The 21545-nt window shown below is 43.9% G+C and overlaps 1 protein-coding gene across 1 annotated transcript; it reads left to right on the forward strand.

Moving 5' to 3' along the window:
- The first annotated feature begins 65 nt into the window (after positions 1–65).
- Positions 66–21070, forward strand: LOC122867081. Its single transcript, XM_044177449.1, has 37 exons — positions 66–401; positions 1359–1563; positions 1805–1935; positions 2029–2096; positions 2259–2452; positions 2528–2563; positions 2654–2882; positions 3079–3203; positions 3600–3712; positions 3802–3908; positions 4137–4273; positions 5365–5472; positions 5643–5750; positions 5844–5960; positions 7081–7276; positions 7989–8257; positions 9145–9281; positions 9395–9551; positions 10105–10148; positions 10932–11118; positions 11250–11374; positions 12557–12624; positions 12764–12957; positions 13352–13447; positions 13731–13950; positions 14086–14228; positions 14422–14519; positions 14685–14794; positions 14900–15033; positions 15257–15361; positions 15973–16083; positions 16169–16282; positions 16437–16556; positions 16689–16872; positions 16954–17225; positions 17386–17522; positions 19578–21070. Exons 1-37 carry the CDS (start codon positions 330–332, stop codon positions 19743–19745), a joined length of 5139 nt encoding a protein of 1712 aa, XP_044033384.1. The 5' UTR covers positions 66–329; the 3' UTR covers positions 19746–21070.
- Positions 21071–21545: the final 475 nt, after the last annotated feature.

Consider the following 21545-nt stretch of genomic DNA (forward strand, 5'->3'; position numbering starts at 1 on the left):
ATTGCTCAGCAAATACAGTAGACTTTGTGGCTGTTGAATATTAGTTCGTGTGAATTTGTTAGAAGTCAATGACTGAAATATTAGCCATACGACTGGAGGAGGTACGTTGCCATCAGCGAGCTGTTCCTCCACCACTCGCCTGTGCTGAAGGATCTGGTTTCACACACCAGTCGACTGTGCATCCGAACAGTGTGTGGCGTGGCTCTACACAGTTTTTTTTGTCTGCTGCTGTTTTTTATCAGGCAATTTTTACTCTGAACAAAAAGAGAATGGATCTTAAAAACCGAAATTCAGGAATTAGATGAGAGTCTTGAAGGGATGCCTGTGTCATGGGCACAGCGTGCGAGGAGAACAAGCAGACAAGCGGAGATGATGATGCATCTCAACAGGACGCTGCCAGTGTGAGTAAGATATATCCTTAACGTGCATAAGTGTTATTTTTCTACTGTGACTAAAACTGTACAGTATTTTAAATCCTGTCACATTTTAATCAGGAGTATAGCTGTTTCTTCAGATTAAACCCTGAAGATTTGAATGTCTGTTCACACATCAAAACCTTTTAAGTCATGTTTTGTCATGTTGCTTGATTAAATATGTGTAAAATAGATTAAACTTTTTTTTTCCTGTGGAAATCTATATCCTGATAACTTGTGATGGATTAAGTGCCGCTTGCACAGTATGGGATGACACTGAATGAATAATATATGTGCATTGGGTAACTCAATGAGTGCTGAACGCTGCATCTGATGGAGTTACTATTAAGCATTCTCCTCCAAAAGCTAAAGTGACCTGTAATGGAACATCATTACCAGTAGACACAAGCTTACATCATTGTTGGCATGTGACCATTTGGTTTAACTTTATGAACATTGATGTTCTTTCAGTGCATGCTGTGATGTAATGAAGAATGAAGAACCATGTACTGTTTAAACACTTGCTCACTCGTGTCTCTGTGCCGTCAGGATTGATTAGCATGTTGTTCAGCCTACTGTAATGTAAACTAGCTGACCTGGATTATGGTACAGTGATAAGAGAAGCATTGTAGCGGCAGGACTATGCCCTCTTGATGTTTCCCTGGTAATTTAACCTACTTTTAGTCCTCAAAGAGAGCCAGCATCGCTCTCTTGTGCCCTTTTGTCCCAACACTGAATCCTGAGTGCTCTGATACACTTGGTGAGGGATCTACAGTATCAAGAGACTCGTGTTTGTGCTTTTCGTATAATTTCAGCACCATTAACCACATCCATATTAGAATCCACACAGATTGAAGTGACAATTTGAAAGGGCAAGTGAAATTTACTGCTACCATGAAGGCATTTTTGCATTAGAGTATGAATGTGTCCCCTCCCTGGCTATAGATTGCAGATGTGTCTGTGGAGGTGGCCACAGTTGACCACACTCTGCAGAAGCTCTGCAGGAAGTATAGGAAGACTAGACGGAAGCCCAAGGGACTAAAGAGGCTGTGGGCCCATCTGTTGAACATCCCGCACCTCACTGTCATCATCACAGTGGTGGTATTTGTGGTGGTGGTGATCACGTGGTCGCTGCTGTGGGTCTTCATATGTGAGTGAAAGGATTCTTAAACTTTAATACCACAAAAATCATAAATCAATATAGAGCAAAATTACAATACTAGTGAATTTCTTTGATTTGATAGACTGCTTAATAATAAAATGACATGCACAATTCTGTGTTTTTACATTATCTATGACAGTACTGTATGTCTGTCATCTAATGGTTAACTGGTTGTTACATTACATTGAAACTGCACCATATAATGCAAACTTTGACTTGATGTCCTTAGTTCGCAGGGAAAGCAACAGTGGAGTGTATTTTGCTGGGATGTTCCGTGTTGCCAACATGGAGTTTATCCCAGAGTATCGCCAGGCAGAGTCCCATGAGTTTGTATCCATGGCAAGCAAAATACAACATGTGGTATGTGTCAGTGTAACCCTATTATTTACATGACAGTTAGTGCTGAACATGAGATCTGAGAAAGCCTTACTGTTAATTGCTGGTGTCTCGTAGGTGAGCAGTGTGTACAAGATGTCCTCAGTGGCCAATCTCTACAAGCAAGCTGTCATTTCAGACCTCAGGTACAGTGGGCCTGTTAGTCATCGTCATCATAAAGCGAGAAGCTGATATTTATGATTTAGTGTGTGCTTTTGATTCCAGTTTCAAGCATCACCACTTATTTATGACCGAGCAACACACCCTGTTTTTAAAGTTTTAATGTAAACTCTGTTTTCCTCACCCAGTAATGACAACAAGGGCGGTGTGCTGGTTCATTTCTGGATGGTGTTTGTGGTCCCTCGACTAAAGAGCCCGGCAGTGTGTGAGGAGTGTGTAGGAGCCATTTTCAGAGACTCGGTCCACACCAGCATGAAGAACAGGTCCTCTGTGGGCTACCTGCTGGGTCTCCCAGTGGATATAGACTCCATCATCATCAATGGTGCGTCAGTGTGTTTACACGTGCATCTTAAGTGTGTTTATCAATGCAGAGATTGATTATTGTGTCTTCCTACAGCTGTTCAGCGATCAGATTATTCATCAAATGGAGCAGGTAGGCAGTAATACTTAAATAAGCTGTAATAAAAGTGACCCTGCATGTCAAATTGTGTGTCCGTGAGTGTATTTTTTTTTCCCCTCCCAGGCTCACTGTGTGTAGATAAGCTGTATGCCAACCTTCCTGGGGCCAGCGTCCCTTTAAATGTCTTTTCATCATGGGGCGGTGTGAGTTGCTATGTAAAGCTCACGACTGTCCCAGGCTCTGTCATCCGTCTGACCGTCACCTCGTTCCTCATTGAGCCCAGTGACTGTGTGAGCGATGCCCTGACTATGTACGACGCTCTGCTGCCCATGAGAGGGCGCATTCTGCACAGGTGAGTCTGCAGCTTCCATTAGACAGCTGATTTCTCTCCTTATGTGATTAGACAGGCCTGTTGCCTACAAGACGACAATATGTTTTTCCACATGTTACAGCTGCAAGCATCTCAAAAGGCTTCTTGCCACACATCACTGTATTTTTCCAAGTTCTCTGAAACATTGCATATGCTAAAGTGCTTCTCTGTGCTGCAGGCTGTGTGAGCCAGTGTCCAGCTCCTTCTCTCTGGTGTCTACCTCCAGTGTCATGTTGCTGTCCTTCAGGATGACTAATGGCAACAAGAGCTTCAGAGGACACTTTGAGGCCATTGCTGAAGAAAGTATGACACATTTACATGATTTTATATGACAGTGGTTCCCAACCTTTTTGGCTTATGTCCACGTAAAACAAAGTAATGTCTACGTGTGACCCCTCCACACAGATTTAAAATGTCTAGGATCAAAGTGATTATTCCCCTCTCAAATATTATTTTCAAGAGGCCTGAAGGGATAAAGCAAGAAAAAAGGAATGAGTAGAGAAGTCAGAAAGAACATAATTTTGCGTATAAGAAAGATGTTTCGTTTATCATCTTCTGACCCCTTCAATTTATCTTGAGATCACATTGTGTGTCCCAGCGCCCAGATTGGGAACCATGCAGCAGTGCTGTGTAACATACAGTTTACATACAGGCTGGGGGTGACTGTATAAACCTTAAGTCTGTCTCTGTCTCTCTCAGTGTGTATGTCTCAAATTGAGACCCAGTTGGAGCCTGACATCATTGGTCAGATCTACAGCCCCTTCCACCCCAGCCTTCTGCCCCCACAGTGCTCCTGCACCTGGAGGTTTGAGGTAGAGCACACACACTGTGGGTGAGTTTTACTCAACCGGTGACTTAAAACAGCTTTTATTGATTGAGAATTCTGTTTGTTTTATTCTAGACCCCTAACGGTGCTTTAGGAGTTGCTCTGCAGTTTCAGAACTATGTATTGACACCAAAGGACCTGAAGGGCTGTGACCACGGCTGGTGGAAGGTCAATGAAATCATGTATGTGGGTACATGCATATAGATTTAAAGGCAAATTTGAATTCAAAACAAAATCTGCACTGAACCATTTCATATAATTTTGTCAATTTCTACAAATATCTACAACCATAGATAATGTCTCCCTAAGCTAGAAGAGATCTTCCTATCAAATGGTGGATATATTATTTAGGAGTTTATCCCACAACAACATCCTGTGGGGGCTTGTTGATGGTTGATTTCCTTCCACAGTTTCTGCGGCAGCTACGTGGGACATCACACGGTGTTTCGGATCGCTGACCACAGCCCAGAGGTGGTGTTTCGCTGCAGCTCACGTAACTCTGCTCAGCCTTTTCAGGCATCTTACAGCAGCTACAATATCAGCCAACGTAAGCACTGCAGGGGCCAGAGCATGACTCATTATAACAGCCAGGATACACTGTAGGAAATGACAGCTCATAGGTGTTTCATTGTACTTCAGTGTGGATGTGAGTTAATTACTTTGTTTTGAAGCGGATTCTAAAAATTACAATATCCTTTAGAGAGAAAACATTTGAAAAATAGACATAAATACATTGTATGGACATGTATTGGAACTTCATATGAAAAGAACGTTTTAGAGAAGATTAAAAAATAATTAAGTAGAACTATTTTTGTTATTGCAGCGTCTGCAGTGATGCGGGCGCTGTATCGGACCGTTGTGGTAAAGAAGGAGCTGAGTCGAAAGACAAAGCTCTCGATTTACCGGTCAATCTACGCTCCTGCCCTCACCTATGGTCATGAGCTCTGGGTAGTGACCGAAAGGACAAGATCGCGGATACAAGCGGCCGAAATGGGCTTCCTCCGCCGAGTGGCTGGGCGCTCCCTTAGAGATAGGGTGAGGAGCTCAGTCACACGGGGGGAGCTCGGAGTAGAGCCGCTGCTCCTCCACGTCGAGAGGAGCCAGCTGAGGTGGCTAGGGCATCTGATCCGGATGCCTCCTGGACGCCTCCCTCGGGAGGTGTTCTGGGCATGTCCCACCGGGAGGCGGCCCCGGGGAAGACCCAGGACACGCTGGAGGGACTATGTCTCTCGGCTGGCCTGGGAACGCCTCGGGATCCCCCCGGAGGAGCTGGAGGAAGTGTCTGGGGCGAAGGAAGTCTGGGAGTCCCTGCTTAGACTGCTGCCCCCGCGACCCGGCCCCGGATAAGCGGAAGAAGATGGATGGATGGATGGATGGATGGATATTTTTGTTATTAAAGCTTTTGTGTCGTTCACTATATAGTATACTCCACTAAATTACTACAATTTTATATAGTTTTAAAACATCATTACCATAGAAGATTCTTGTGGTGCCTTTTCACTAGAGCAGACATAAAGCAGGAAAATACACTTTTGTTTATTGCACTTCATTTTTTTTAATTTATTTAAAGGATTTCTCTTCCTGCTTCTTCCCTAGCACATATTATAACATCTTTTTTCCCCCTCATGTGTCCACCAGCCTGTCCGGAGAGCCACTTCCTGTGCTCCACAGGACTGTGTGTGGAGAAGAGTCGACGCTGTGACGGCATGGACGACTGCCAGGATGAGAGTGACGAGGTCTTCTGCTGTAAGTTGTCTTACAAGTTACATAATACTGGTTGTTTAAGGAATGTGACATTTTGATTACTTCAGTACCCTGCCTTTTTCAAATGGTACTGGTAACACATTACACTGTGTCTAATTATATTTGCCTGAGGAATCAGTCATACATTGGAAAAATGTTGCGTATCTTCACAGCAAGGCCCACAAAGAACTGTGGTGGCAACAGTCCTCTGCATCCTTTGTTTGTATGCAATGGAGAGACTGACTGCACCAATGGAATAGATGAGATCAACTGCACTCAGGGTATGAATTTCTAAAAACTTTTAAAAGTGCAATATGTATGCCCTTTCACCCTTTAACCACTAATTATTGCAACATGTTCTCTGCTTTTGTCAGAAACAACCTGCTCTGCAGTCAGGTATCAATGCAACAGTGGCTCCTGCATCCTGAAGAAGAACGCAAAGTGTGATGGTGTTCATGACTGTCAGGACCACAGTGATGAGGCGGACTGTGGTGAGCGCTCTGCATTACCTGCTCCATGTGCACATCTTGAATTCACAGCCAAAAGACAACAAAAGAATTCTCAATAATATCACTACAGATTTATTTTATTAGTAATAAAATTACTGTTATTTTTTAGTAATAAATCTTGCAACTCTTTAAAGTGACTCCAATGCCAACATGTGGTATGATACAATGGTGCAACACTGTTAACTTTTTGTAACATTATCTTGAACATTCCTGCCAAATATATGAATTATGGAAGTAAGATGCTGTTGAAATGCTGTTTCCTCCACCTTTTCATCATCATCTTAACTGCTTCATAACTGTTGGATGCTGCCTGTCAGGAACATGTCTTCGAGGTTTTGTTCACTAAAATAAGACCAGTTCAATGATTTACCAACTCAATCTAAGATACAATCACACACATTTTGGTACCACCTGAAATGTTTCTTAATGAAGCACTTGGTGATCATTCTGCCAGTTCTCTGCCAGAGCCTTTGTGTTGTGTGACTTCATGAGAAAGTTGTTGTTATTTTATAATCCACTGGGCAGTGTGCTCCAAACCTGCTGACCTGCATCACTGAGGTGCCCCAGCTGTAATAGCTTTCTCTGTTTGCTGTTATTTTATCATGGTGATGGGAACAGGCTTGTCTTTGATCACTCACTGATACTGGGCATACTGTACTGTACATGCACACGTGTCCGCTCACACACACACACACACACGCGCACACACACACACACCAAAGCTCAACTTTTTAATAAGGCGGCAGCAGACTTGTCTGTCACGGTGATGACTCAGCATGTCAGCATAGTGGTTAGTGTAGGTGTACAAACACACACTCATACTGTATACTCACACCGATACAGGCACACTGTGCACATATAAATCCCTAATGATAATAAAATAACGTGTTGTTTTATATCTCACTGAGGGATACTCTTTTGTTAGAAGCAATAATTTTAACTACTGTATGACGATATGTAATATACTGCACATGTTCATATATACTGCACACCCATCAAGGCCAGCAGGGGCCTTTTGTTTTTACATGCACACACACAAGCTCTAAAGTCCAGTGTAATATAACCAGTATAACAACAAAATCCATCACTGTGTACTCCTCAGCCTGTGGTCGTCCCTCTGTGGTGAAGAAGGTGGGTTCATCTACAGGACCTGAGCGCATTGTGGGTGGAGCTAACTCTGTGGAGGGGGAGTGGCCGTGGCAGGTCAGCCTCCACTACTCTGGTAACCTGTACTGTGGAGCTTCAGTCCTCTCCTCTGATTGGCTCATCTCAGCAGCACACTGCTTTAGTAAGGAAAGGTCAGTCACTCTCACTGCTGATCAACAACATTCTGTTATTGTTGTATCATCGCTGTAATGGCTACTGTATTAAAAAAAACACAGATTTAATATACCGAGCAGCAGTAACTGGTAATGCCGTGGTTCCCATCCTTTTTGGCTTCTGACCCCTTAAAACAATCTACTTGCAAACACCTGTCACAGGTTATGCCTTTGTGTGGACGTGAGTTCAAGGTTCAACTTGCACAGTAAAATGCAGTTGTAGCCCCCTCCACACTACACATACAGAAATGTATAAACAAATATTCAAATATTTAAATTGGAGTAGAATAAAACAATAAAATAGGTAATAAAATAGAACAAAGGATATAAAAGTAGCACTAAGGAAGGAATAAAAAGGAAAACTAAATTGTTTAATTTTAATTTTAATTATAGTTGTGAGCATTTCAACCCAGATTGTTTCAAGACAAGACAAAAAGTTTTATTTACTTTACTTTAATCATCTTGTGACCCCTCAGATTTATCTTGGGACCACTTTTGTTTTACATTTATTATATTAACAGTTTTCACATTTCAACCTATTTATTGGAAAATGTATCATATTATTACATTATCAGTTAAAAGGCTTCTGGCTCATCATATTCATTTTACGAACAATCTATCAAGTTTTATTAGATACAGAATAATCTGCAACACCTTCAATGCCTTGACCCCTGACCTCTGACTCCCCCAGGCTGTCTGACCCACGTTACTGGAGCGCCCACCTCGGCATGCTGACACAGGGCAATGCCAAACATGTGGCGGAGATCCAGCGGATCGTGGTGCACGAGTATTATAACGCGTACACGTTTGACTATGACATTGCCCTGCTGCAGCTGAAGAAGCCCTGGCCTCCCTTCCTCAGCCCGCTGATCCAGCCCGTGTGCCTGCCTCCCCCCTCCCACACTGTCACCGACAGCCACCGCTGCTGGGTCACCGGGTGGGGATACCGCTCCGAGGAAGGTGAGCAATATCATGGATAGAGCTCAGTGACTTTTATACTTTAAAATAACTATGATATCCTTGAGCGGGTTTGTCTGACAGGGCTAGTTTACATGCAGTGATCTAAAAACATCACAGTAATAATACAGTAAGTAAACTGAATGTTATAGAGTATTTAGACAGGGCAATGACGATGTATAGTGGGTTAGGAATACACAACCAAACCAATAATACACAATTTCACAAATTAACAACTTATTAAAAACATGTAAATATTAGTATTTAGGTCATATTGCAAATGAACCACAATGGCAGCAAAGCTACAGTATATGAAAAGTATGCCTGATGTTTGGGACAGCTCATCATAGCTGTCACCTATTATTACTGTAATTCGGTTTGTGTCCCACATCTCCCTCCAGCCAAGTGTCCTATTAAGTCTTTTCCCCAGATGATCCTGGCTCACCTTTCTGCTTCCTTCTGCATTTCTTGCATCTGTCATTGCACCTTGTTTCTATATGTGTGACAGTGCCTGCTGAAATGTTTTGTGTTCCTGTATTTGCTTTGCTGATATAAACAATGAACACACTCCTATCTTTTGCACATTTAAATCAGACTCTTGAACTAAACCTTATGCCATACAAAACCACATTACTGAGAGTAATCTGAGACATTTCTGAGCCTTAAACTTTTCTACCTGTATCATATGCATCTCATAAGCTGCCAAGAACAACCAAGGGAATTCAAAATATTGCAGACACATTTCTTACTTGCTCTTTATCTACCTCCTGAATCTACTGCAGTCATTTAAAGTTGCATCATTTACCACTTTTATGAGCTTGTCGTAAGCTGCTCCAGCGTGTGTAGAGTTGCATCTTCATCTGTGAAGAATCTTTTGTTTCCCCCCGCAGACAAAGTGCTGCCCTCAGTGCTGCAGAAAGCAGAGGTGTCCCTACTGAGCCAGAGTGAGTGTAAGAAGAGCTACGGACCTGTCTCACCACGCATGCTGTGTGCCGGGGTCCCCTCTGGAGAGCGGGACGCCTGCAGGGTAAGCTCGCATCTGACTGAATCGCCCACTTGCATTTTAATTTATACTAGTGGGTGTGAAGCATAAAAAGTTGGTGTATACTTTTTGAATCAACTGAACTCTTTGTGTCTCAGGGCGATTCAGGGGGTCCTCTGTCCTGTCAGGCTCCAGGCAGGGGTCGCTGGTTCCTGATCGGCATCGTCAGCTGGGGGGCGGGCTGTGGCAGACCAGACCTGCCTGGGGTCTACACCAGGGTCAACAAGTTCACCTCCTGGATCTACAGCCATATCAGCTGACATGATATCTTATTCATCCACTGCCAGCAGATGTTTAAATACTATGTTGCTCACACCATATAATAAAAGCATCATCAGATACAGTGTAATGTGTATTTTTTTCAAGAGTAATATCTGCCTTTTACTGATGTCAAAGCAAACAGTTAAAGACAAAATGCCTTGAAATATTTTAATTCAGTTCAGGTAGCCTATCTTTGCTGCATTCCTCCTTCCAAGTCTGAGACTGTAAGCCCATGTTATGACCTATTACAGCCTCACAATGGACACATTTGGTGCCAGATTTGTAATTGCAGGTTCTGTCTTCCTTTGCGCCCCTGTGGAGAATCCAAAGGCCCTGCAGCCAAGCTCCAATTGTAATACCTCGCACACGTTTCCCTCAAGCACCCTTTTGTCGTCCCCCCAGCTTTACTCCCGCATACACAGCGAGGAAAGTTTGCCCACAATATCTGTCGCACGGATGGTTGTGCGGATTGTACTCTTTCATAGTGGGCTCATTGTCCCCCGCACTGCATTCTGGGGCTCCGTGTAACACCTGCCGCCCAGTTCAGGTAAACGGGAGGCGGTGAATGCCCACCGCATCCGAGCCGCTCAGGTCGGATTTCTGCGGGGTTTTTTTCCAAAGGAAGCGACAGCGGGGGTTTCCTCTCTCTCCATCGTTTCTATGCCTGAAGTATTGTTGCATATCGCCTCTCCGGAGCTGAACGGGACAGTGCTATGAGGACTCTCCCCAAAAGCAAAACTTGCGAAGTGTTCTGCGTCTCCGGGCATGGACACTCAGGCTGCTCTGCTGCACAGGTAAGCCATCAGTGTGCTCTTTTCATTGCGCGTTAAAGACGGTGCCAAACGGGACTTTGCTGTCTGCAATAACTATTGTCTCAATATATTATATCAATAGCGCGAAATGAGTCTGTTTATTTAACTCTTGGGGGCTTTTTTTTTGCAATAACAAAAGGATGCATTACCGATTCGCCATTGTTAATCTTAATTGTAAAATCCGTCTCTAGGGGTATGTGTGTCTCTTTCTCATGAATGTCCATGTCAGGGTGAGCCACTTGATTGAGTGCTGACACCGAAGAGCCAGGCCGTGGGAAAGCAGACTCCTTCAGCCACGCTTTGTCTGCTGTCCCGGGGAATCCTGCCAACTCCTTAAATGTTTAAGGAGATCCTTTCAGCTCAGAGATGTTCACCGTTACTCTCACTAAATCAGTGCCTGTTCAGCCATAAAATCTATGTCTCATAGATTTTGGCAGATAGGCGGCATTTTCTTTATCTCCCCTCCGCTGTGGTCACATAAAGATACAATCCAAACAACTTGGAACTTGAGCACAGACATAAAAAGTTGGTATGATATGAGTCGTGTCCATGTCTCTGGAAGGGAGAATGGGAGTTGAAGGAGCCCACCCAGTCACTGAGCCCCCCCACGAAGCCTGAGGATCATGCAGAGCAGAAGGTGGAGGGGGGGCGAGCGCCAGCCTGTGGCTCCTGGAGGAGATGGATGTTAGGCCTCCTGCCTTTCTTTCCCTTCACTGCCGCCATTGCACTGACTCTCCACTTCTTAACATGTGAGTACCGACCTGCTTTGGTGCTTTAGACTTTTCTTAGACCTCTCCTGTCCTTAAAATGTGTTTATTTTGACTTGCACCCACAGTCACACAAGTGCACCTGTCTCAAATCTCTACCTCCTCCTCTCCAGCTCCGCCCTCCTCAGTGTTCTTCCTCGGTGGCAGCGTGGAGTTCCCAAACCTGAGCTTCTCCTCAGAGCTGACCGACTCCACCTCCCCTCAGTTCCGCCTGCAGGCTCAGGCTTTGAACCATTATGTAAGTGGAAACGGTGGACTTGTCCATTGCTGCCTCTCCTCTGAATGACACTTTAGATTGCTGCTCGACCTTCCCGCTCTGGGCTGAAGCTGATGTTGCTGCTGTAACTTTGATGTGGTTCACTGCAGTAGGCTACTAGTGTCTTTTATGCTGCACTTTCAAAACACTACTGCCCTCTTTCTCCTTCCCATTCTCCTCTCTTGTCTGTCTTTGCATTCGTATTCGTTTGCTTTTCTCTTTATCAGCTTTGTCCCCTCTCTCTCGTTTTCTGTTTTTTTTTTCTGCACGCCTCTTTCCTCTCTTCTGTCCCTCTGTCTGTCTCTCTCTGGTGGTGTTAAATGTAAAGCTGAAACAGGAGCTGGGCACAGTGTGTGTTCGAGTTCCCAAGACCCCCTGGGACAGGGCCCTTTCAGGGCCGAGGACAAGCCCGGCATTTGTGAGCCCAGCTAGGCCCAGGCAGCGAGAGTGAGAGGAAGAGCAGCCCTTCAATAAAAACATTGTCTGTGTAGCTTCCACACAATCAGCCACTCTGTGCGCCGCACACTGCAAAGAGGAGGAGAACCTCAGTTTGATGCTGGGGTTGAGAGGGAGAGACAGGGCAGTAGGGCAGGCTGGGATGACAGAAGGATTGGGGGCTGGACCAGAGATGTGAGAGGGGGAAATAGGATTTTGGAGCAAAAGGTCAGATACACAGCTGAACATTCTTGCTGAGCAGTGGAGGAATGGCGAACCGATACGTGTAAATCTCAAAAAAATCTGCAGTGACATCAGCCTGTAATCAGCTGTGAGTTAGCAGTCTTGTTAAGTGGCCATAGTATCTGTGCGGACATCTGTTCATTAAAGAACAGGTGAACTCAAGGCCAGGAGCCCATACAACCCAGGGTCCTACCTCTACACGGCCGGCAGGTAGAGACACAATGGAGCTCTGTGCTGCTCAAAGTCAACATACACACATGCAGAGTTTGACACACACACACACACACACACACACACAGACACACACACACAAGAACAATGCGTTTGTTGAACTCTGCTGCATGTTCGACCAGGTGTGTTCATGTGCTGCTTACACGGGAAAAGTGACCTCACTTGCACCACTGTGATGTCACACCTATAATACTGTACAGTACGTGGCCAACCCTCCTTTTTTTGTCTTTGTGCACTTAAAAAAAAAAACAACAGTTCTCAGATCTCTACGAGTCCTCGCCGTGGAGCTCTTACTACCTGCACTCAGGAATTACTGCCTTCAGGTATGCTGCACTAACAAAAAGCCTACTGATAAAATGAAACGTGCAACAGTTCATACATAAAAAGAATCTGCATGGCAACAACATACTCAGCTGTATGTCCCCTGCGGAAATGCAACATTGTAAACCCTTTGTGTGACAGTGAAGGAGCGGAAGGGCTCAACGTCTTCTACTGGAGTAAATTCTCCGCCCCAGGCAACGTTGCAACGGCGATCCGGAGTTCTAGCCCAGAGAGGCTGGAGCGCAGGCTTCCTGGCAGCAACAAGGTGCTGCGAGACAGCCGCAACGAGCAGCGATATTACATGGAGCAGGATGACAACATGCTCCACCTGCTGGGTAGAGGCTCTCGCTGTAGTCTGCATACATACAGTACACATGTAGTTTTTTCTGTCTAAAACTTTTGGCCTCTGTAATTCCAGCAATATGCAGATAACAGATTAACACTATACAATAACTAACAATTTACAGTAACATAAAAAACAGTACATGAACATACAGTATGAACATACATGAATTAAAAACTCTACAAATGCTTAACACACCATTTCATTTCAAATAGAACCACTTGATTTAGAAACAAGTAATTAACAGCACACTATATTTTCCCCATGTTTTATTAATTTTAATGTTATTATATTAAGTATTAATGGTGTGGTTTTATATACCTGAATTGCTCTAGAGTGGTACTGAATTTGTAGAGCATTTTGACATCTGCTGTGTGTGTATGTAGGTCTGGACCCTGATGACTTTGAATCAGAGGAAAAATCAGACAAGAGTAAGAATCCAAACAGCATCCAGAGTGGGAAGTGGCAGCTTGGCTTCCAAGGTGAGGAGAGCACGCCTCCGACTTTATATTAACTTAAAGATATGGTTTCTAATGGTGAGTTAAAAATTAGGGAAAAAATGTGATTGAGGCAATCTGTCTGACGGGAACCGAGGTCCATCAAAGGCTTGGCCCTAATCCAGCTCATTGATGATCTCTGTCTGGATTGCTGCTGTAGTGAGCTTTAACTTTGTATTTGTTATGTGCTTTTGATTCCAGTGCATTTCTAATGTAACCAACACCAACATTATAAAACAAAAATATTTCCATCACTTCCTCCGTCTAGCAATGTCCTTTGACCTCTATGCCAAATATGGCAACAACCGCACCCTGAGCCTCGTGAGTCCCAAGAAGCCGTACTACCAGTGGCGCCTTCGTGTGCCATCAGGTCACGTGGTTCGACTGGTCATCCTCACCCTGCACGGTGCCACGCCAGGAAGCTGCACCGCCCACAAGCTCTCAGCCTACGACTTCTTACTTCCATTACAGAATAAGATAATCGCCAGGTAAAGACATTTCATGGCCTTTTAATCTCTGGAGTTACTGTGACAACATCTGTACTGACCTCATCTCTGTAAGATATGTCTCATTTATATATTGTGTATATATACATGTCCTGGATGCATTTACCTGTCTGTCAGGTGGTGTGGGCTGCCTGTTTCGGGTTCATCCCCTGTCATGAAGCTGACATCCTCTGGGAATGTGATGTTGGTCACGTTCTCCTTCAGCAGACAGAGGGATGGAGCAATCTTCAAAGCGTACTTCCAAGCCATCCCAAAAGCAGGTTTGAGTGCTCTCACAAACAGACAAAACCGTACACAGTTCTGTTTAAGTTCTACAAGTCTTGTGTGATATGTTCATGTTACTGCCTTCGTGCTGGAATGACTTATTTCCACTGATAGCATATGTAGAGCAAAGTTGCCTTGGTGTTTTTGTGTATTCTGTGCACTTACCTATGTCACTATCTTCCCCTGCAGGTTGTGGGGGGTCAATTTCCTCCTGGAACGGCTCTATTTCCTCCCCCTACTACCCTTCCTATTACCCTCCTAATATAGACTGCACCTGGACACTACGGGTGAGCCACATGAACATATGTATACGTGTTGTGTGAGTGTTAGAATCAGTGGAAGAAAGTGAAAGTAAGAGAATGAAAGAGTGAATCATCCCTTTGTTATTTGGCCCGTCCACATTCCAGCTTGCAAACTCTTTTTTTTTTAGTCGTCTTTGGTTACTTTATCAGGTGCCGTTGCCAGGATACCTGATCTCCATGACGATCGTGACGATGGACATTCAGGATTCCCCGTCATCGGACGACTGTGAGAAAGACTGGCTGGACATTGGAGGGGTCAAGTAAGTTGTGAAACTGTCATGATTGTTTTCCATGTTTGTTTTTTTTGTGGCTGCATGTGTGAGTTAAAAGGTAAATTCCTGACTTTTATGCTCCTCTGTATCCAGACTGTGTAATCCAGTGTCAGACAGCAGCAAAAAGCGAGTGTACTCCTCTCCTCTCTCCCTCCACTTCCATTCGGATGAATCTCTCACTCACAAGGGCTTCTATTTGCTCTACCGATCCTTCTCTCCAGAGGGCAGTAAGTTAAAATCTGGTTCTTTCACTCCACTGTGGCTATTTGCAAGGGCAGAGTAAGAATGTGTTCAAAATAACTAGCCCTCTCACACTGTAATTTGAGGCTTAAAGACTTTTTGTTAGAACTGATACAGTATGTCAGGTCTACTTGGGGACACGTCTACGCCAAAGAGAAAGTACTGTAATTCCAGAAAGTACATGCAAGTCTCCTTCCTGTCTATCTCCAGCCTGTCCTCGCCAGTTTCGATGTGGAGATGGACGCTGTGTCCCTCTGAGGAAGGTGTGTGATGGAGTGAAAGACTGCTCAGATGGACGGGACGAGGTTAGATGTTGTAAGTGTTGCCTGGAGACTCGATTGTAGATACAAAAGGGCTGTACACAGTTTTTAATTCTTAACATTTAATTGGATTTCTGGACTGTATTTTTATTAGCATGACAAAATGTTATGTTGTGCTTTTATCTGTCTTTTAGTTGTTAGTGTAAAAGTTGACAATAACTACCCGTACATGTGCACAAGTCCTGGTTTCAGTCAGGTTTTTGGAGGATCCCGGTTATGTGTTGCACATATAAACATCATATCCTGGTTTCAGTCACTTGCATAAGATCTTATCCCAGTTTTGATGAGGATACTGTTGCATGTAAACGCCTTATCCAGGTTTTCGAGTGGCTGAGATGTTTAGGAATCAAGATACAACTGCACACAGATGGTCAGAAACCTGGATACTGTTATGATCATGAATAACCAGGTTTCTCATGTTCCATGTAAACATCATATCCTGAATAATATCAAAAGTAGGACAAGACTCAAAACCAGGATACTAATGTGGATGTAAACACACTCAATTACTTTGATTTCAAAGACATGACCTTTGTGCTACACTCAGATTCGAATGTGTTTGTGTGTTTCGGTGTGCATGTTTGCATATATGTGTAAAACATGTAGCATCCTGCAGGCCAGGTGAAGTGTTGTGTGGGAACGGCCAGTGTAGGCCTCAAAGCAGCCAGTGTGTGAGCCAGAGCACCTGTGCAGACAGCAGTGAAGAGGGCACCTGTGGTGAGTAAACTGTCAACACTGTAGTCTAACACATGCGTGTGCTTGTGTGTATTTAAATAATTAAAGCTCATGTGTTTGTTTTCAGGAGGTAAATGTTACCACGTGTGTCCCAACAAGGTCTGTTTGCCAAAGTCTTCAGTGTGCGATGGTGTTATTGACTGCAAAGACCGCAGTGATGAACTCAACTGTACCAGAGCGTGTGAGCGTTCATGACGTCAGACATCACCAATTACACTGACTGATCAATTTAAGTGTATTTTATCACAATGTGTTGTATGTATATAAGTAGTTTTCTCTCTATTTTTGGTCTCATTTGTTTCACTCTGGATGATTATATCTTTCATTCTCTTTAGACCTTAAAGGCTGCTCCTCATCCTCATACAAATGTGCCAACGGAAAGTGTGTAAGTAAGGTTAACCCTGAGTGTGACGGAGTCAAAGACTGCTTTGACAACTCTGATGAACTCCGCTGTGGTAAGTTTTCCCTCACAACTCAACCTTAGACTCTAATTGTGTCTAAAAGTGGAATGAAAGCCCTCTGACTTTCCAAAGAGAATTCTGGTATTGTGATTTTTGTCTCTGCGTCTGTCTCCCTGTGTGTCCCAGGCTGTGGCACCAGGCCTAGGAAGCGAACTAAGATAGTGGGTGGCTCTGATGCTGGGGCGGGATCGTGGCCATGGCAGGTCAGCCTCCAGATGGATCGCTACGGCCACGTCTGTGGAGCCACACTGGTCTCCAGCCGCTGGCTCATCTCTGCAGCTCACTGTTTCCAGGACTCAGACGCCATTAAGTAAGAAAGACACCTGAAAGCCTCATTATGATAATCATAATTCATGTGTGTGTACTGTGTTCACGCATGTTGTGTCTGCAGATACTCGGATGCTCGTGCATGGCGGGCGTACATGGGAATGCGTGTGATGACTACAGGGAACAACGGGGCAGCCACCAGACCCATCCGCCGGATCCTCCTCCACCCACAGTACGACCAGTTCACCTCTGACTACGACATTGCCCTGCTTGAGCTCAGTGCTCCTGTCTTCTTCAACGACTTGGTGCAGCCTGTGTGCGTCCCCGCGCCCTCACACACCTTCACAACAGGCACCAGCTGCTACGTCACAGGCTGGGGGGTCCTCATGGAGGATGGTAAGAGCTGTTTAAGAGTATCTAATGAAGCCAAAGAGTATGTTTTTGGATCTTGCTGATGCTTTGAAATTAACTTGGATCTGGGGAGATCATCGTCAAATTTTTCATAATGCCCCCAAGATGTTTCCATTTTGTGTTTTTTTTTTTTTTATTATTATAGGTGAACTGGCCTCTCGCCTACAAGAGGCCTCAGTGAGGATCATCAACAGGAACACTTGTAACAAGCTGTATGACGACGCTGTCACTCCCAGGATGCTGTGCGCTGGGAACCTGCAGGGAGGGGTGGATGCCTGCCAGGTGAGTGTGTGCAACAGTGTTGGTGTGTCTTTATGGAAAAATACTAGATACTGAGTTCCCAGAGTTGTTGTGTGACCAGAATTTGTATTTTATCTTTTAGTCATAACCACAAAATACATAGCTTGACATGCATTTTGCAATTTCCGTTAGCTTTTCACATTTCCCAGAATGTCTCTCTAAACCACAACAGAATGTGTCCGCAATAAGAAAAATTGAGAAACACACATTCATTTTTCTCTTCATACTCTACTTGTTCTGCCCTCACTGCGAGAAGGAACACGGCTATGCGGCAAGTTAAACACAATTCCAGTACAGGTTCAAAACTGGAGTTTGCCTTTGAAGATTTACTGGAAGAAGATGTCAAACTGTGAAAAGGGTATTGGACAACAAATGATAGTAATTACAAATCAGAAAAGGTTCCCATAAACAAGAGTTAGACCAAAGGTATTGTAAAAATGAATTAGTACAGTAACAGGGAAACTGGATTCAAGTATACACTGGTTAGCTGTCAGATCAGTTAACTACAAACAAAGTATCACCAATGAAGATGAACATAAGTCTCCATAGTCAAGTCAAGTCAAGTCTGCGTTATTGTCAATTCTTCCACACGTACATTACATACATACAGAGAATCGAAATTGCGTTACTCTCAGACCCCCGGTGCATACAGATAACACTAACAGTAGAGCCTAAAATCTAGATCAAATATAAAATATAAGCTAAAACTATACAATAAGGGAATACAAAAAAGAGACATAGTTCATAGTTCAGTGGTGCCTAGGGCAGAAGAGGGACGGGGGGCAAGTTTGGGAGCGAGTTCAGCTTCCTGACAGCCTGATGGATGAAGCTGTCCTTCAGTCTGTTGGTCCTGGCCTGGAGACTCCGCAGTCTCCTCCCTGATGGCAGCAGACTGAAGAAGCTGTGTGACGGGTGTGTGGGATCACCTGCAATGCAGAGGGCTTTGCGAGTGAGACGGGTTCCATAAATGTCCTGGAGGGAGTGGAGAGAGACACCAATGATCTTCTCAGCTGCTCTCACTGTGCGTTGCAGAGTCTTCCGGCAGGACGCGTTGCAGGCGCCATACCACACAGTGATGCAGCTAGTCAGAATGCTCTCGATGGTGCCTCTGTAGAAGGTGTACATGATGGGGGGTGGGGCTCTGGCTCTCCTCAGTTTGCGGAGGAAGTAGAGACGCTGCTGTGATTTCTTGGCCAGTGCTGCAGTGTTGTCGGTCCAGGAGAGGTCCTCCGTGATGTGCACACCCAGGAACTTGGTGCTGCTCACTCTCTCCACAGTCGCACCGTTGATGGTCAGAGGAACATGCTGAGTGTGCACTCTCCTGAAGTCGACAACAATCTCCTTCGTCTTCTCCACGTTCAGAGAGAGACTGTTGTCACTGCACCACCCGGCCAGGCGGCTCACCTCGCTCCTGTAGTTTGTCTCATCTCTGTTGCTAATGAGACCCACCACAGTCGTGTCATCCGCAAACTTAATGAAGAGGTTGGAGTTGAGTGACGGTGTGCAGTCGTGTGTCAGGAAGTACAACACAGTAATTAACCTAGTAAACATACACATAGAGTTCACAAAAATAAAAGTAAAGAGTAAAACCCATACCCAAACCCAGACATTAAACCCAACAGTAGCTAAATTAGCTAGCTAACAGTTACTTGGAAAGTTGTATTAGCAACATATTAGCCCCAGACTGCTGGTATAATGGCTAGCTTGATTAGCAGTTAGCTAGTGAACAAATCACATTAACAAAACAGCTATATTTAAAAAGACAGCTACAGATAATGCACCAACAAGGGCATTTGTGGAGTAGATAAAACATGTCTGTCAATGTTAGTTTGGTCACAGAGCTGATAAAATGGTGGATTTAACAATGTCAGTTAAAATGTAACTGCCATGGAATTGTGCCAGTAGCGGTTGCTACACTGAAGCTAACTGCTATCACGTGCCTCTAAATTTTAATCCACAGCAGTATGTTTCTTTATGTTCTTTTTGTTCATGTCTTTTCGTATGAATGTGTATCACTGTGCATGTCTGTGTCAACAGGGTGACTCAGGAGGTCCGTTAGTGTGTCTGGAGCGAGGCAGACGGTGGTTCCTGGCAGGGATCGTGAGCTGGGGTGAGGGCTGTGCGAGGCTGAATCGCCCCGGTGTCTACACACAGGTGGTCAAGTTCGCTGACTGGATACATCAGCAGACTAAAGGACAGGTGTGACTGATCACTAGACTGGCATGAACAAAATGACAGACTTCACACACAGGACGAAGGTTTCAGACTTGGAGTCCATCTTCAGACTGTTCTGAACACATTCAGTCAGTTTTTGGGAGCGTGTCCATGGCAACGGGCCAGCAGGCGCATCATCCCTGCTCCAAACCAACCAGCTTCCTTACAATCTCCAAACATCGACAGTAGCTATGTTGACATGCTGAAATGTCAGCACTTAACCTGGTTATTAAATTAACTTGGCTTTGGGTCGCTACACATAAATGTGAACGAATTTGGTTATATATACCTTATACAGATGACAAGATACCCAATTATGATGCAAGACTACAGGATACTGTAACATAAAAACACTCTATTAGCTTTTAGTTTTTGCTGTCTTTCCTCTGTATTAGAGGAAACATACTTAGCACTCATTATTTTGTTGGTATTTTTCCAAAACAAATTGGGATTCATCAGAAAAATGATAATGAGATCAGGTTATTACATATACCACTTGCTGGGCAAACACTCTGAGATTGTTATTACTTTGAATGACTCCTATGCAAGATCAGCAGCTTATTTCCATTTTCTCCATATTTTTGCTTTTCATTTTCTGTTATCTAAAGCATATTCTGAGCTGCACTTGCCACAAAAGGACTTCAGTTATTGTAAACTATGTTGAACTGTGTCCTCTTGCAGCAAAAAGCAGAACTTTTAGTTGCGTAGCAACATTAATCAAAATGAAAATTGGGTTTTACTTATTACTATTGCTCTGTCAACATTGGTTGTGCTCTACAGTTTTGACAGAGCAATAGTATGTTTACATCTCCTTGATCAGATGGACAGGTCAGTACCCGCTTTAACCTGTAGATATCAGACTTCAGAACAGATTTGAGGTTGGCCAAAGTACAGTACGACCACTAGCCAGGTTATCCTGTGCATGTAAATGTAGCCAATTACTTCCTGTTTTCCTAATGTCTCTACCCCCCCTCTTTTTCCTGTCACATCTACATTGTTCACTACAGAGATAGTGACCATGTCAGGTGTTGCCAACAAAACTCACATCAGTCCTTTTATTGAATGTGGAAAGAGTTCTCTCCCCACACGTATGTAACCGTATATTTTGCCCTCATCTGCGTTCGTCCACGTACTGTATATGTGTATTCATGACTCGCTGTATGTGTTTAAGAGTTGCTATTGTACTGTATGTGTATGTATGTGCATTTGTATATCATGAGTTTATCTGAGTCATAGCCTTATGTCCAATATATTCTGTAATTGTAGAGAAGTGAATAATCCCTCAATAGGATAATATATTTTGCATTTCAGTTTTACTATGATTTAATTTATCTTTATGGTGCCTCCTTTGTAGTTCATGCTGGGTGAAAAGCATGATCGCAGCTCCCCTTAAAACCATGATGAACGAATACGATTTTTAGGAAAGAACCATATCAATCTTTTCTATGCAGATACTTGCATTTTCCCTTTTCTCCCTTCTCATTCAGCTCACATCACCACCCAGTGGCCAGTTGACACCACGGTTTATTTTATGTCCTGAGGGAATGATGCACCTTAAACCCAAAGGATTAAAAGCATGCAGTTTGCATCATTGTTTAATGGTATCAGATTATATGCCTTTATATTAAAGACACCATTTCCAACGCAGCAGGTCAGGCATGTGTTTCTCAACAAAACTGTTGTACTTATTGCTGTATTCTCTTATAACATTTATGTTGGGGGTTTTTGTTTCTTACTATAATGTACAACAGTGAATATCTACTGCTTCAGTTGTAATTGTTGCTTTTGACT

The sequence above is a fragment of the Siniperca chuatsi genome, linkage group LG19 (genome assembly GCF_020085105.1).
Source record: "Siniperca chuatsi isolate FFG_IHB_CAS linkage group LG19, ASM2008510v1, whole genome shotgun sequence".
Lineage (NCBI taxonomy): Eukaryota > Metazoa > Chordata > Actinopteri > Centrarchiformes > Sinipercidae > Siniperca > Siniperca chuatsi.